The 14,497-nt window shown below is 50.3% G+C and overlaps 1 protein-coding gene across 1 annotated transcript in view; it reads right to left on the reverse strand.

Moving 5' to 3' along the window:
- Window positions 1-14,491, reverse strand: part of SHB (SH2 domain containing adaptor protein B) — a 148,323-nt gene extending 133,832 nt beyond the window's left edge. The window contains exon 1 of the mRNA XM_017853567.1: window positions 13,666-14,491. Within this exon, the coding sequence (XP_017709056.1) occupies window positions 13,666-14,382 (717 nt within the window). The 5' untranslated portion in view covers window positions 14,383-14,491. The remainder of the gene's footprint in view (window positions 1-13,665) is intronic.
- Between the last annotated feature and the right edge of the window lie 6 nt (window positions 14,492-14,497).

Below are 14,497 nucleotides of genomic sequence, written 5' to 3' on the forward strand. Positions count from 1 at the left end.
CCACTTCTGACAGTTCCTTTGCTGAGACTCCCCAAATCCACCTGGGAATCTGACCTTGTTCCCCATCCAGTCACCTGCCTGCACAGTTAACACCTCAGTGCCAACTTCAACTCACCCACTGGGAACCTGCTCTAGCCTATTACTTCCTGCCCACAGGAAGCTCCTAGACTTGGGCTCCATCAAGACCCCCACAGTTGTGACATCAAAGCATCCTTGCCCTTAGCAGCTGGGGTCCTGGCTGGGAATCTGACCCTGTGAACAAAGTTATAGTCTGCAGCTTCTCTCTGCCTTTGAAGAGACAATCGCACATCTGAGGGTCCTTATATGAGAGAAGCAAGGTTAGACTGGTTCTACTTGACCTCAGAGAGTTAAACCAAGACAGTAGTAGAATCTACAAAGAAAAAGTTCAGCCAGCAGAACTCCTGTGAATACCAGGTGCTCAACAAGCTAGAGGAAACATAAAAAAAAAAAAGGCAACCTCAGCTGTGCTAAAGTGGCTGGACAAAAGGTGATAAATCTCAACACTGGAAGTTTTCAGCTTGGAAGAGGGTTGGATGGGGTGATCCTCAGCTCTCTGGGACACCAAAGGTCAAGGATAGCAGCTTTCTACCTTGGCTGCAGATCACAATCATCTAGGAGCTTCAAAAAATACTGATGCCCTGGCCCCATCTCCAGAAATTAATTAATCTGGGATGGGAGCCTAGGGAACTGAAATTTGTAAAATAATGTGCAGGTAATTTTACTGTGCTGCCAGGGCTGGTGCTGGGTTCAGTGACGTGATGTGACACACAGTGCGGTGAGTTAGGCAGACACCCTCAGCCTCTTAGAACCACAGTCGTGTTCAGCAGTGTTCAGAAATCTGCACTTTTTCCTGGATTTATTCCCCATGAACACTCCTGGACTTAATCTGTTCCTTTAATACCAATTTTGTTAATGTCATCAGCCTCACAGCAAACACTGCAGGGTGGATTTTCCTGACACCAGCATGAGCCAGAAAAAGAGAAACAGGCTAGAGTGGTCTGGAAAAAATCTCTCACTGATTGAAGACACGGGACACATGGGTTGATGGGGGACAGAAAAGGGTGGGGTGCAGAGGAAGAACCTGGTGAATTATCATCACCTGGACTTTTTGCAGGTGTTAAAAAATTTGAGTGACCAAAATCGTGTGGCCCACACAGGCCACACCTTCAAATCCTTCCCATTCTGAACTCTCCCACCAGCCACACCCACCTCAGCCCAAAGGCTTCTCTTGTTTGTTCAGGGAGTCATTTACCTGCCTGTCTATGCTGGCAATGAATTCCTCCCTCTCCAATACCCACTCCTGGGCTCTGAGCTAGAGCACCCAGGCTTAATCGTCTCCGATTGTCCCATAGGACTCAGCGCAGTGCTGGAATATGGTCGAACAACTGAACACTACACCCCCTCTCTACAAAAATCACTGTGAAAACCGAAACACTCGCTTGGTTCAAGCCACATGGGCAGGGCAGACCACCGTAAGTGATCGCCTCAAATACACCTAGACAGCCCAGCCTCTGGTATCAGAGGAGGACGCCGACTTCACTAGAGGCAAGACAAGGCTGTCTTGGCCACATCCCACCCACCACAGCAGGTTTGGCATTCTGTTGTGGTGGGTAAAGATGAAGCCCTAGTTTATACCTAGTTACTTTCCTCAGATGTCAGGAGTTGAATGTGTAATAAGCACATGGGTATCTGCTGAAGAAAGGTGTCATTTTATAAAGACAGGCCTTCATCGTCCTTATCATAATCACTGATGATACCTAAACACTGTGAGGGTAAGATGGAGTCAAAATATTTAAGTCTAAAAAGGTACCTGAAAAAACAGACAGATCATGAACAAGCAATACAGGGTGTCCAGAAACACACTAGCCATTTGGAAAATAAGATGACAACCATACTTCATACCATGAAATCAAACTCTAGGGGGATGGAAATTTTAATGTTAAAAAAAAAAGAAAAGAAAAAAGAAAAGAAAATCCATCAAAGTATTAGAAGAAAATATAAATACTAGAGTAGGGAAGACTTTTCGTTTTTTTGAGACAGAGTCTTGCTCTGTCTTCTTGCAGGCTGGAGTACACTGGCACGATCTCAGCTCACTGCAACCTCTGTCTCCTGGGTTCAAGCAATTATCGTGCCTCAGCCTCTGAAGTAGCTGGAACTACAGGCGCACGTCACCACATCCAGCTAATGTTTTGTATTTTTAGTAGAGACAGGTTTTTGCCATGCTGCCCAGGCTGGTCTCGGACTCCTAAGCTCATGTGATCCACCCATCTCGGTCTCCCAAAGTGCTGGGATTACAGGCATGAGCCACTGTGCCCAAACGGGAAGACTTTTCTCAGCAGCAGGCTCAAGAAATCATGAATGTGGAGACTGATTAAATAGAAAACAATTCATTGTAACCAACAATTGCCACATATAGAACCAAAAGGCAAATTACAAACTTTAAAAAATATTCTGCAACCCAAATGGCAGGCAAGGAGCTGCCATTGTTAACCCACAAAGCGTTCTTATAAATCAACAGAGAAAACCCTGCAGCAGAAAAGAATGAACAGATGATAAAGTAAACAGTTTTAGAAAAGCAACACATGGTCAACACATGTTTGCACAAGGAATCCAGGAAACTGCAAATGCAACTAACTTGCATTAGAATTCCCAGGATTGTGTGAGAAGGGTAGAACAGGTGTCAACTTGTAAAGTCTTTCTAGAACACAATTTGAAAGTATGTATCAAACTTTTTACTGTCTTATCCAACAATTCTCAGAATCAACCCCAAGGAAATAATCATAGACCTATGCAAAGAATTAAGTTACAAAGATGTTCATTATGGCACTGTTAAATTGGTGAAAATGAGGAAAAGCCTAACATGTAAACAGAATACAATGCAGCTATTAAATTACCGTTGTTAAATATTTAAGATATTGTAGACATCTTTCTGTGTCTTTAAGTTTAAAAAAAATAGATGGTATTACTTAATTTTGTAGAGGGAAAATAAACATATATATATAAATACATGCACTGAAAAATGGCTAGATAAAAAAGTAGTAAAATGTTAATGGTGGTTTCTTTGAATTATAGAATCAGGGTTGGTTTCTGAGTTTTGCTTACTTATTATTTTCTATACCAAACTTGTCTTAATTTTGTTACAAGGGGTAAAAGGTTAGTCAAGAGATAAACGCGGAACTATAGCTCAAAATGCAAGCTGGCCCCTTTCTGAGGAACCGGCTCAGAGCACAGCCAACTTGGGGCCCCACACAGGGCAGGTAGGCACCACGCCATTTTGCAAATGCCACGCAGTCCCCAATCACATGTGTGGCTTTGGAATGCACCAGAGGGATTACCAGGCTGTCTGGTTTTCTGGGAGTGCACGTCCAATGAAATGGTAAAGTTTCACTGTTAAGAACTTTCTGATGATTTTCATTTTTAGAATTTAGCTGTAGCCTGGAGAAACCTGCAAATTCTCATTCCTCCTAGTTCTGTTTGCATACTCCCCGTAGCCCATGTACCAGTGAATCCACAATATAAGGGACCACTTCCTATCAGAAGCAGCCAGCAATGAAATGCTCTGCTGAGCAAAACAGTGGCTGCTCCAGCCCTGTCCCTGGAGACTTAATTACCGCACTGTCTCCACCCTCCTGTGGTGCCCAGCTCAGCCACGCAACACAGCAGGTGGCTTCTTTTGAATTAGGAGTATTGGGGCAATTTCAGACCAGTGGCAGGTGGGGTCCGGCTCCTTGCCACCTTCCTCTATCCCTGGCAAATACACCATGTCATGCCCCAAGCTCTGGCCACCCCTGACTGCACACAGCAGAGTTCCCCTTCCAATCTCAGCCACTGTGGATGGGATCCCCTCTGTCTCAGATGCCCCAACCACACCTTGCTCTGGACCCATCTCCCATGAGGCCTCCTCTTCCTGATAGTTTTCCCCATTTCCTCCTACACAGGGCCCACACAGAGGGCCATCCATTTCTTCCCTGGGATCTCAGGCACCTCCTGGCCCCAGAGGGCAGGGTGCAGCCCACTCTGGACCCCTAGGCCTCAGCTGCTGAATCTGCTTCATTGGTGGCTGCTCAGGGCCAAAAAAAACCCTGCAGCCATCCTGGCTCTTCTCCCTCATCTCTGTCAGGAAATCCCGAGGCCCAATTTCACCACACACCGGAATCCACCCTCTTCTCATCACCTGCTGCCACAGCCCTGCTTCCAGCGGTCTGCCTGCTGGTGCCCTCTGCTCTAAAATCTCCAGAGCCACCCTTTAAAAACCCAAGTCAGTTGCGTGGTTGGCTCCTCTGCTCAGAACCCTCTGCTGCCCCCATCTCACGCAGGGTTAGCGAGGAAGGCCTCTTCGATGCTTGTGAGGCCCAACTTCCTCAGCCCCACACCTCTCAGCCCTCATCTGCCTTCACACCTCCTCCTCACCTGCTCCGCTCAGTCACGTTCATCTCTGCATTGCTCCCTGAACCACCCAGGCATGCTACTGCCTCAGGCTTCTGCACTGTTCCTCTTCCCTCTGCCTGGAATGCCCTCCTCGGAGAGCAGGGTGGTTCATGCCATCACAATCCTTAGCAAGGCCCTCTCTGAGCACCCATACAAAAAGCATCCCACCCCAAATTCACACTTGCCCTCGCCTCTTTATTCCTCTTTACTTTCTTCACAGTCCCTACCCCTGACATAACTATTTACTTGACTCCTGTCATGAGAGAGCAAGCTCAGGGGAGCATAGACTCTTACCTGATTTGTTCACGGTTCTATTCCCGGCACCTAAACAGAACAATCCCCAGCACATAGCAGGCTCTCAACAATGTCTACTGAATGAATGAATGAGAAGAAAGGACTTGGCATGGGCTCTCACAGCCCCGCTGGGAACTCTGGGTCCAGCCTGTAAGTCAAGGCCCGGCAGTGGGCCAGGGGATCTGCTTCCCCACCCACCCGCCCACCTGTCGAGTCACTCTCCCCTCCTCAGCCTTGGGAAGCCCCTTTCTGACCAGGAGTATTATATGCTGCTTGGAAAACACTGGGCCTGAGTCACTCCCTGGGGCTCTAATTCTCTCTCCATCCCCTGGACCCACCTCCAAGATCCTTCCTTTACAGCATAATGGGAAATCCAGAGACAGCTCCCCTTGGAGAAAATGGAAAGGAACTGAATGATTTAGAGGAAAATTCAGTTCTTCCTGCCTCGGGAGTTAGGAAAGCTCAAATTCTCAGGAAGTTAGTGCCGCTGAAAGTGAAACATTAATAGAAATATTACTGGAAAATACCAAACAGGAAGAGAAGGAAAATTCCATTGTGGAAGCAAGGTCCTCTGTCAATGCTCCTTAATGGTCTCAGCAAAGCGTTTCAGAATCAAAACACGGGAAGAAGCGGAAATCAATCAGGCTGTCACCCTTCCTGTAGACTCCAGCTTCGGCCACGCCACCTCCACACCACGCCGGCACAAAGGGCACTGGCCTCAACACAAGGTCAATACACACAGCAGATACTGGCTGCCAGCTCTGCCTCTGCTGTGAGGCAGGGCAGAAGGCACTCCTCCCCGTGAGCCTCTGTTTCTCCACCTGCAAAAGGGAGATTACAGCCCGTTCCTCACAGAGTGGCTCTGAGAAGCAAACAAATTACCGGTGTGAAAGTGCCCCCTTTAAGCTGTGGAACACTTACATAAATGTTGGAATCAGTCACTTCTACCATGCCAACAGAGGGGATATTTTACAAAGAGTAAGTCTAGCCACAAATAAGGCAGAGACAATAGAGCAAATTCGGGCATGGGATTGTGCAGCTTGAGGTAGTATGGCACAGTGGTTACAAATAGATGCTGGATCTGGCTTCACATCTCATCTCTCCCACTTACTGGTTGTCTGACTTTATTATTATTATTTTTTTGAGATGGAGTCTCGCTCTGGTGCCCAGGCTGGAGTGCAGTGGCCTGATCTCGGCTCACTACAACCTCTGCCTCCCAGATTCAAGCGGTTCTCCCACCTCAGCCTCCCAAGTAGCTGGGATTACAGGCATGTACCACCACGCCCAGCTAATTTTTGTATTTTTAATAGAGACGGGGTTTCACCATGTTGGCCAGGCTGGTCTCCAACTCTCGACCTCAGGTGATCCACCTCGGCCTCCCAAAGTGCTGGGATTACAGGAAGTGCTGGGATTACAGGCGTGAACCACCCCACCCAGCTGACCTGACTTTAGACAAGTGACTTAACCTCTCTGTGCCTTGGTTTCCTCATATGTAAAAATAAGAATAGTAGTAGCAGTAGTAGTAGCTACCTTAAAGGACTGTAGTGAGGAGTAAGGTTACATACAAAGCACACAGAACTGCACCTAGCTCACAGTATGTACAATAAAAGTATTAGCTAATATTACTGTAGTGGAAAGCTCCCTTAATTCAAGTGATTGTGCTTTTCTTACTCAAATACCTCCTCCTCACCCTGCTTCTCCTGTGGCTCCATGAAATCAAGGCCCTGCCCAGAACAGTCTATGTGCCAAGATGGCTTTTAGCTCACCCACACTACTTTATTTACAGATAAATTCTGACATACAGATGTGGGTTTGAACCTTGGTTCCTGTGTCCTCAACCAGAAGATAAGCTTTTCAGGAGCGGGCACTATCCAGGCCCTGGTTCATCCCTGTATCCACACAGCTCCTCATGGTGGCCTGAATATAGCAATTCCTCAGTCAGCACAGGCCATATGAAAGTTAGGGTGTCAAAGACGACCACCGCCTTTGTCGTGCAGAAAATGTACCACCTTCTGGGCATAGTGGCTCACACCTGTAATCCCAGCACTTCGGGAGGCCAAGGCAGACGGATCACTTGAGCCCAGGAGTTTGAGATCAGCCTGGGAAAGATCGTGAAACCCCATCTCTACTTAAAAAAAAAAAAAAACATTATCTGGGTGTGCTGGTGTGTGCCTGCCTGTAGTCCCAGCTACTTGAGAGGCTGAGGTGGGAGAATCGCCTGAGCTCAGGAAGTTGAGGCTGCAGTGAGCTGTAATTGTGCCACTGCACTCCAGTATGGAGGACAGGAGTGAGATCCTGCCTCAAAAAAAAAAAAAAGCACTACTCCTACCGCCACCATCAACCAACCTCAGAAAACCACAGGGTGTGTTGCCGTCAGCTAGCCAGCATCCCAGCTCTGTTGGAAAGTCACACGTCCCAGTTTATTTTCTAGGGCCAAGCTGGCCTACCCATTCCCGACAGGCCACCACTTCTGGGCTCTCCCAGCACAAGCTAAACTAATCAGGAGAAGGCTTGACCACAGGCAAGTTCAACCTTGCTGACTGATCAGAGGAAACCACAGCTGTTTCAGATTTGACTTTTAAAGCTAATTTTTATGGGTCAGAAATGCTCTGGGGGCAAAAAGAGGATAAGGTCAAGTCATGGGGGTTAAGCCCTGGGGTAATCAGTCATGTTCTGAGATTGTCAGATTAGAGAGGACAGTCACCTGATCTCTTTCAAGGAAACTTAAGTTCCTTGTTGATCAGGGCCAGTGTACCGCCAGTCTCTTTCTCCAAACAGAGCACACACAGCCTGGCGAATCCTTGAAGGGAAGGAATGCTTGGTGTTAGAATGAGAAGACATTACAGTTACAAGACTCACGTTTTGTGCAGCTGTCCCTTGGGATGTGCCAACTCTGTGCTCAGAATTTCTCTATAAAATAACTCAAGTGCTGCATTAACATCTCATTTCTGGAACTCTGAGGCAGATGGAAGAGAGAGAAACAGAAAAGCCAGATCTAGGGCCTCTTCTAGGGACACCAAAGACAAGGCTGAAAGTGGAGAAATTAGGGCAGAGGGCTGCAAGAAGAGTAGCATTAAGTAAAGGGGAGGAGGAGACATGTAACACATATTCCTGTAAATATCCAAGCTTTACACTACTTATTTCCATTGAAACCATGGAAAATAGAGGAAGCATATAGGTTTTGAACTCAAGACTGCACTGGTGTGATCCGTGCTCTATCACTTTGTAGCTGTGTGACATCAGGCAAGTCATCAACCTCTCTAAGCCTCAGTTTCTTTATCTGGAATATGGGGATAAGGTAGATGATGGCATTGAAGGCCCTAATTAATGGCTTGCCTGTATCCCTGCCCTTTGCCATGGGACACTGCAGCTCCTCCTCTCTCCTTGAATCGTGGCTGGCCTTAAGATTTGCTTTGGTCAACAGAAGGGTCAGTGTGCCAGTTTCCAACCTCAAGAGACCTCATGCGCTCCTGCTTTTTCTTGGAACCCTGCTGCCGTCATACGAACATGTGCTGGAGGAGGAGAGACCACACAGAACAGAGCTGAATTGTTGCAGCCCAAGGCCATCCTAAACCAGCCCACCAAACACGTAAGAAAGCCTAGCCAGGATCAGCAGGGCTGCATACCCACCCCACCCCCACTGACTGCAAAGGCATGAGTGAGCCCAACTGAGACCAGAAAAATGACTCAGATGTACAGGTTCGTGGCTATAATAAAAGCTTATCTTTAAAGCAGGGGTTGGAAACTACAGTGCACAGGCCAGCTGCCTGTTTTTGTAAATAAAGTTTTATTGGAATACAGCTGTTTCCATGAATTTCCATATTGTCTATGGCTGCTTTCAAGCTACAGTGGCAGAGCTGAAGAGCTAAGATAGAGACCGCATGGCCCACAATCAAATCACAGGTGTTTTGGGGTGATTTGTTATGTAGCAACAGCTAATATAGTACCCAAGCCTTTCCCAGTGGGACAGTGAGAATTAAATGACCGATTAAGTGGTTACTATGAAGCCTGGAGAATGCATTTCCCTTCTGGGGAATCAACCAGGAAAAACTGGATTTGACACACAGCATTTCTCTCACACTACTTTCAGGGGATGGGACTTCATAGGGGAAAGTGTCCCAAGCCAAACCTCAGCTACCAAGTGTGACCCTGACCTTTTCCATCAGTGACACTTTAAGAACTGGAGAATGTGGCTGTTCATCAAATGGGAATGACTGACAACTCGTTTGACCCTGGCTTTAATCAAGCCCTACATCAATGATTTTATGTGAAACAGGACAAATGATAATTCACAACTACGCAGCAAGGCACATGAGACTTTCTTCCCTTTGTGGGCTCCAACCTCCCCCTGCAGTCTCCTGCCACACCTGCCCTGCTGCCCCCAGCCATCCTCTCCAGCCTCCAGGCCATGGCACTGACTGCTTTATCCCCTCTGCATGAAAAGCCCTCTTCCCCACTCCCCTGCCTCGGGAATTCCCACTCAGCTTTCCACGCTCAGCTCAAGTGCGACCTTCTCCTAAAGGCCCTTTTTGGCTTCACAGGCAAGTTCAGGCCCTCCTAGCCCTCTGCACACACTTCTGGGATTCCTCAGGTTGTGATATTGTCTCTCTGGTTGTATCTGTCTCCCTGACTAGACCGGGAAAAGCTGGTATTCAACTGCAAACTGAGAAGCTTCCTTCTTGGAAAGTTAGCCATCACTTATTTCTCTCTGAACTCCCCCTTCCTAGCAGGCAGTTTAGAAACTGTTTGCTGGATGTTTTTTTTTTAAAAAAAAAAAGAAGTTAGACATGATATTATTTATTCTGTAACTATGGAAAAAGTGTTATTTAACTCAACTCTGGATGCTGACAAAATATAAAGTGTTGGTACACATCAGTATGTATTTAAAACCCGGGAAAACTGATGTCATGATGCATCCTGACTTAATTGTGGTGGAAACAACATTTATTTAATTATAATAAAAGAAACAAGACTTCAGCAGAAAATATAACTGGATGAGACCTGTTTGGCTGCACAAAAGGAGACCTACCAAAGTAACTGGCCTCTTTTGTAATCATTGTTTTTTTTTTTTTAATAAAGCACAACTTGAAGGAATAATGTGTCTACCTATTCCAGTTTCATTTTCTCTTCCCAGGAGCTCAGGCCCTCACCGTCTCTCACCAGAACTACAACTGTCCCCTAATTTCGATCCCCAGATTTTGGCAACTGTTTATAGCTTGGATGCCCCTTCACCATGGCTCTGAGTACATCCCTTCCCTGGCTCAACAACCTTCAAGGTCTCCCCTGTGGGGTCTAACTTCAAGCCCCTACCTCTCTCACACTGTCATCTCTCATTCCCCAAACAAGGCCCCGCTGCATGAAAATGTTGCTTTCCAAGAACAGGCCCCACATTGAGATTTTATACACATACACATACGTACATGCACATGTCTATGTTCACACACACGTATACACTTACATATGCACACCCTGACACATAAGCACTCCTGCAGCCTGCAGTCACCCTCTCCCCTGCGCTGGGATTCCACTTCCAACTCTAGATCCAGCTCAAAGCCACCTCCTAGGTGATGATCTCCCCAAATTCTCCAAGATAAAAACAGTGGGAAACAAAGGATGAAATTCCTGTCAATCTCCTCCAGGGGCTCAGGCCAGAGATCATGGACAAGTCTCCTGCATCCTTCATTACCTCCCCTCCTCACACTTATACCAAGACATCTCTGAGCACAAAGTAAATGCTGGAAAAAGTGGGCTATGTTAGGGGAGAAACCATTACAGCAAGGCTAGTTTTTCTTCCAAATAATTACAAACGGAAAAGTGGGTGGGGTGCTGTGGCTCTCACTTGCAATCCCGGCACTTTGGGAGGCCAAGGCACGAGGATCACTTGAGCCCAGGAGCCTGGGCAACATAGCGACACCTCATCTCTACAAATAAAAAAATTAGCCAGGCGTGACAGTATGTGGCCCCAGTAACTCAGGAGGCTAAGGTGGGAGGATTGTTTGAGCCTGGGAGGTTGAGGCTGCAGTGAGCCATAACTGCGCCACTGCACTCCAGCCTAGGTGAGCGGGTGAGACCTCTAACAATGGATAAAGACTAAATGAGGTGCCAGAAGTGGGTTTTCCTGGATCCATGAGTGAGGGGCAGAAGGAAGGCTGGATCTACAGTGTGCCTGGCCTCCCAAAAGCTGTCTGGCTGGAAATAATGTGAAAACAACTGCTTCCTGACTGCCTGATGGGGTGGGGGTGGAGGGGTGCTGGCCAAGGATCAGGAGGTAGCCACACACAGATGGCAGAAACAAGGGCATCCAGAGTCTCTGCATTCCAAGGCTGCCCTGACCAGAAGACCCAGAGGGACAGTTAAGAAGAAGCCACTGTTGCATGAGTGGTTTTCAAAGCATGGTCCCAGGACCCTCAGCCACTTCCCCTCAACCTGGGAAATGCTGAAATGCAAACACTCAGGTCCCCCATCAGGCATGCTCAATTAGTTGCTGCAGGATGGACCCCAGCAATCTGTTGTAACCAGCCCTCTAGGCACAATAAAGTTTGAGGATCACTGCACTAGAACGTCCTGCTGACCCTCTCTGGCTGCCTCCTTCCTCCTGGGTAGAAAGAACATCTGGGCAACTTCTCAAAAGATCAAAGGTCTTACAGTCACAACCTAGTAGGTGAAAAGTAGCCCAGAGAGATCCTCTAAAAAATCATATCTGATCACAACACTCTCACAGCTGAATCCTTTCACAGGCCCCCTCTGTGCTTAGCTTACAAGGTCCTCCCTGACCAGGCCCTGCCCAACTTATCTTAACCTCTCAATTTCAGTCACATGGGACTTCACCTGCAGTTCCCTGAAGCACAGGGCTCTTCTCCAGTCAACCATGGTGACCACCGCCCCCCTCACAATAATGGCCCTGCCTCCAAGGTGCACTCCTCGATGCCACACCCCCCAACCTCTCCAGTGCCCTTCATCCTTCCTGTAACCCTGTAACACAAGGTCTCATTGTAGCACTCATCACCATCACGCCACTATGGCCTCTATCATAGCACTCACTGCAGAGGGTCTCTGTTCCAGCACCCAGCAGGGGAGGGCACAGAGAAGACCCATAAGAAATATCTGGTGATGAAAAGAAGTCAAGTCTTAAACATCTTGACAACCTGGCTATAAAACAAATCATTTCTCAGTGTTTGAAACAGTCTTAATTGTAATTGGGAAAAAAATGTTTACTTAAGTTTTGAACCACTAGCAGTGAAAGAGAAAGGAGATCTGCCCACCTGGGGCGTGGCTGAAGGGTAACAAGGAGGATGCATAAAGTCTGGTGCAGTTGGCCGTGACCCTCTCGTGCCTTCTTTTATATTCAAGACCTCCAGGTTTCCCCAGAGCCTGCACCAAGCCAAGCCTGGGCCATGCATAAGACAGCACGGAGTCTGGTGTTTCCCTCACTGATCAACCACAAGCCCAGGGTCCTGGTGGCTCCCAGGGAAATCTACCCCCTCTCCCAAGACAGCTCCTGGGTGGCCACCTGGCTCCCAGCTAGTCGTCATCTAGGTGTGGCATCCTGGGTGCTGAGGAAACCCAGAGTCCAAGCTTCCGAGGCGTGCCTCAAACTGCCTCCAGGGAGAGGTGGGATCCTCCACAGACTGCCCATGCAGATCAAGCAGGGGATAGGATATTCGGGGGACCTGGGGAGAGGAGGCCAGGCAGAAAAACTAGAGGAGGGACATTCCCTTCCTCCTCTCTCCCGGCAAACAAAAAAGATCCCTTTCCAAGCACCAGCTGGCAGGTAAGAGCCTGCCTCACTGCTGTCTGGACGTCCAGTCCTAAAAGGAACTCAGACTCTTAATCAGTCTCCCCCAGCCTAGGCCTGGGCAAAGGTTTACCTTTGGGGGAAAAAGGTGGGGAGAACAACAGACACGGACCAGGGCGCTGAGAAGGAAGGAGCTCTCCCACCGGGCCTCAGATTTAATCAAAACACTGCCTTCCACCAGAAGTAGACAGAACAAGTATTATTTTATGGGGGAAGGGAGGGCTTCACAGGAGTGTGAAGGAGGAGGAGGGGGCCTAGTCTGGCTGTAATTAACTCGTCTGCTTCAAAGGGAGGGAACTAGATGGCCTAATGCTTTAGGAAGCGGTTGTCACAAAGTCCCCCCGTGTTCCTGGGACCGTATGGGGTAGGGTTGATGTCAGGAAGGAAGCAGGTGAGGATAGGAGGGGTGCGGTCTCCTTCCAGCCGGGCCTGATAGGCTGACCCCTCCCGCGCGCAGCGGCAGGAACTGACTGGTTCGGTGAGGAGCGCTCTTGGAGGCAGCGCATTTCAACCGGAAAAGCACGCGTGGAGGTTCCCGGAGCAGCTCCGGTACCAGGCAGCCCGGATTTGGAAACCTGGAGCTGGGGGTTGGGTGGGGCGGGGCCGGGCAGCCGCGAGGGATTTACATATACACGCCGGAGACAGCCGGTCCGGATCTGCCACCGAGAATGCTGTGTAATATTGGGCGAGTCCCTTCCTTGCTCTGGACCTCAGTTCCCCACCTAGAGCGTGAGCGGAGGGTGGAGGCTGGAGTAAGGGGAGTCAGGAGTCAAAGCTCTTTGAAGTCCTTGACAGCTCTGACTCTGACTTTACTCCTTGGCAGCCGGAAGGGCTGGCTGGGTCCGTCTTCCTGGGGCAAGGCTGGGCCAGGCGCTCTCGCTCGGGCTGTGGGCTCAGAGAGGAGACGTTCTGGGAGCAGCGGCGAAAGAGGTAGTGTCAGGAGGCCGCCGGTCCCAGGAAAAGCGCGCGGGAGGGGTCAGAACCGGGAGGCAGCACGCCAGCCCCGACCCAGGGTCCTAGGCCGAAGCTGAAGTAGGGACTCGACACCAGAGCAGTGGGTGCCTTGGTTTCCCCGTGCGCACCGTGGCTCTTTTGGAACCTCGGGAAGAGGCCGAGGGGCACCTTACCTTGTCCTTCTTGCCGGCCCCGCTCTCCTCCGCGGCTGAGGCGGCGCACTTGTTGAGCAGTTTCTTGCCTCCGCAAGCCGTCGGGCTCCAGGTGCGGCCGCCCGCGCAGGCGCCCCCCAGGGGGTCCCCGGCCCCGCCGCCCGCTGCGCTCTCCACTTTGATGAGGCGGTGCTTGGGGGAGATGTAGCGCACCTCGGCCGGCGTGGCGGGCCGCCGCTCGCTGCTGCTGCGGTAGAGGTGCGGCGAGCCGGAGGAGGAGGACGAGGACGCCGCTGCCCCCGCGCCCGACGAGGCGCAGCAGCAGCCCGCGGCGCCCGAAGCGGACGAGGCCGAGAAGGCGCGCTGGACCCCGCCTGGCTCCCCACCGCCGCCGCAGTAGTCCAGGCGGCACATGGCGCGCAGTTTGCGCAGCGACGAGCCAGGCCCGTTGTAGGGGTCTTCGAAGTCGCGTTCCTTCTGCGCGCGGTAGGCGCGGATGAGGTCGCTGGTGCTGCCGCTGTCGTCGGGCAGGGAGCCCGAAGAAGCCGAGAAGCAGGAGGCGGTGGCCGGACCGCAGGACGCAGAGGCGGCGGCGGAGGCCTGCGGCACGGCCTGGGGGTGCTGCGAGGGCCGCTCGCCCCGGCGCCGCTGCTCGCGGTAGTCTGGCCGCGGCGGCTGCGGGGGGCTCTTGGTCTTGCTGTTGCCCAAGCTGAAGTACTTGTTTAGCCACTTGGCCATGGCGAGAGGCCGCCTAGGGCCGCGGCGTGGGAGCCCGGTCCGCCGCCGCGGCCATTCGGGAGGCAGCGCCGCAGCGCAGGTCCCTCGGCGCCCCGGCCCCGGCCCCGGCGGGGGG

The sequence above is a fragment of the Rhinopithecus bieti genome, unplaced genomic scaffold (assembly GCF_001698545.2).
Source record: "Rhinopithecus bieti isolate Rb0 unplaced genomic scaffold, ASM169854v2 scaffold_36417, whole genome shotgun sequence".
Classification (NCBI taxonomy): Eukaryota; Metazoa; Chordata; class Mammalia; order Primates; family Cercopithecidae; genus Rhinopithecus; species Rhinopithecus bieti.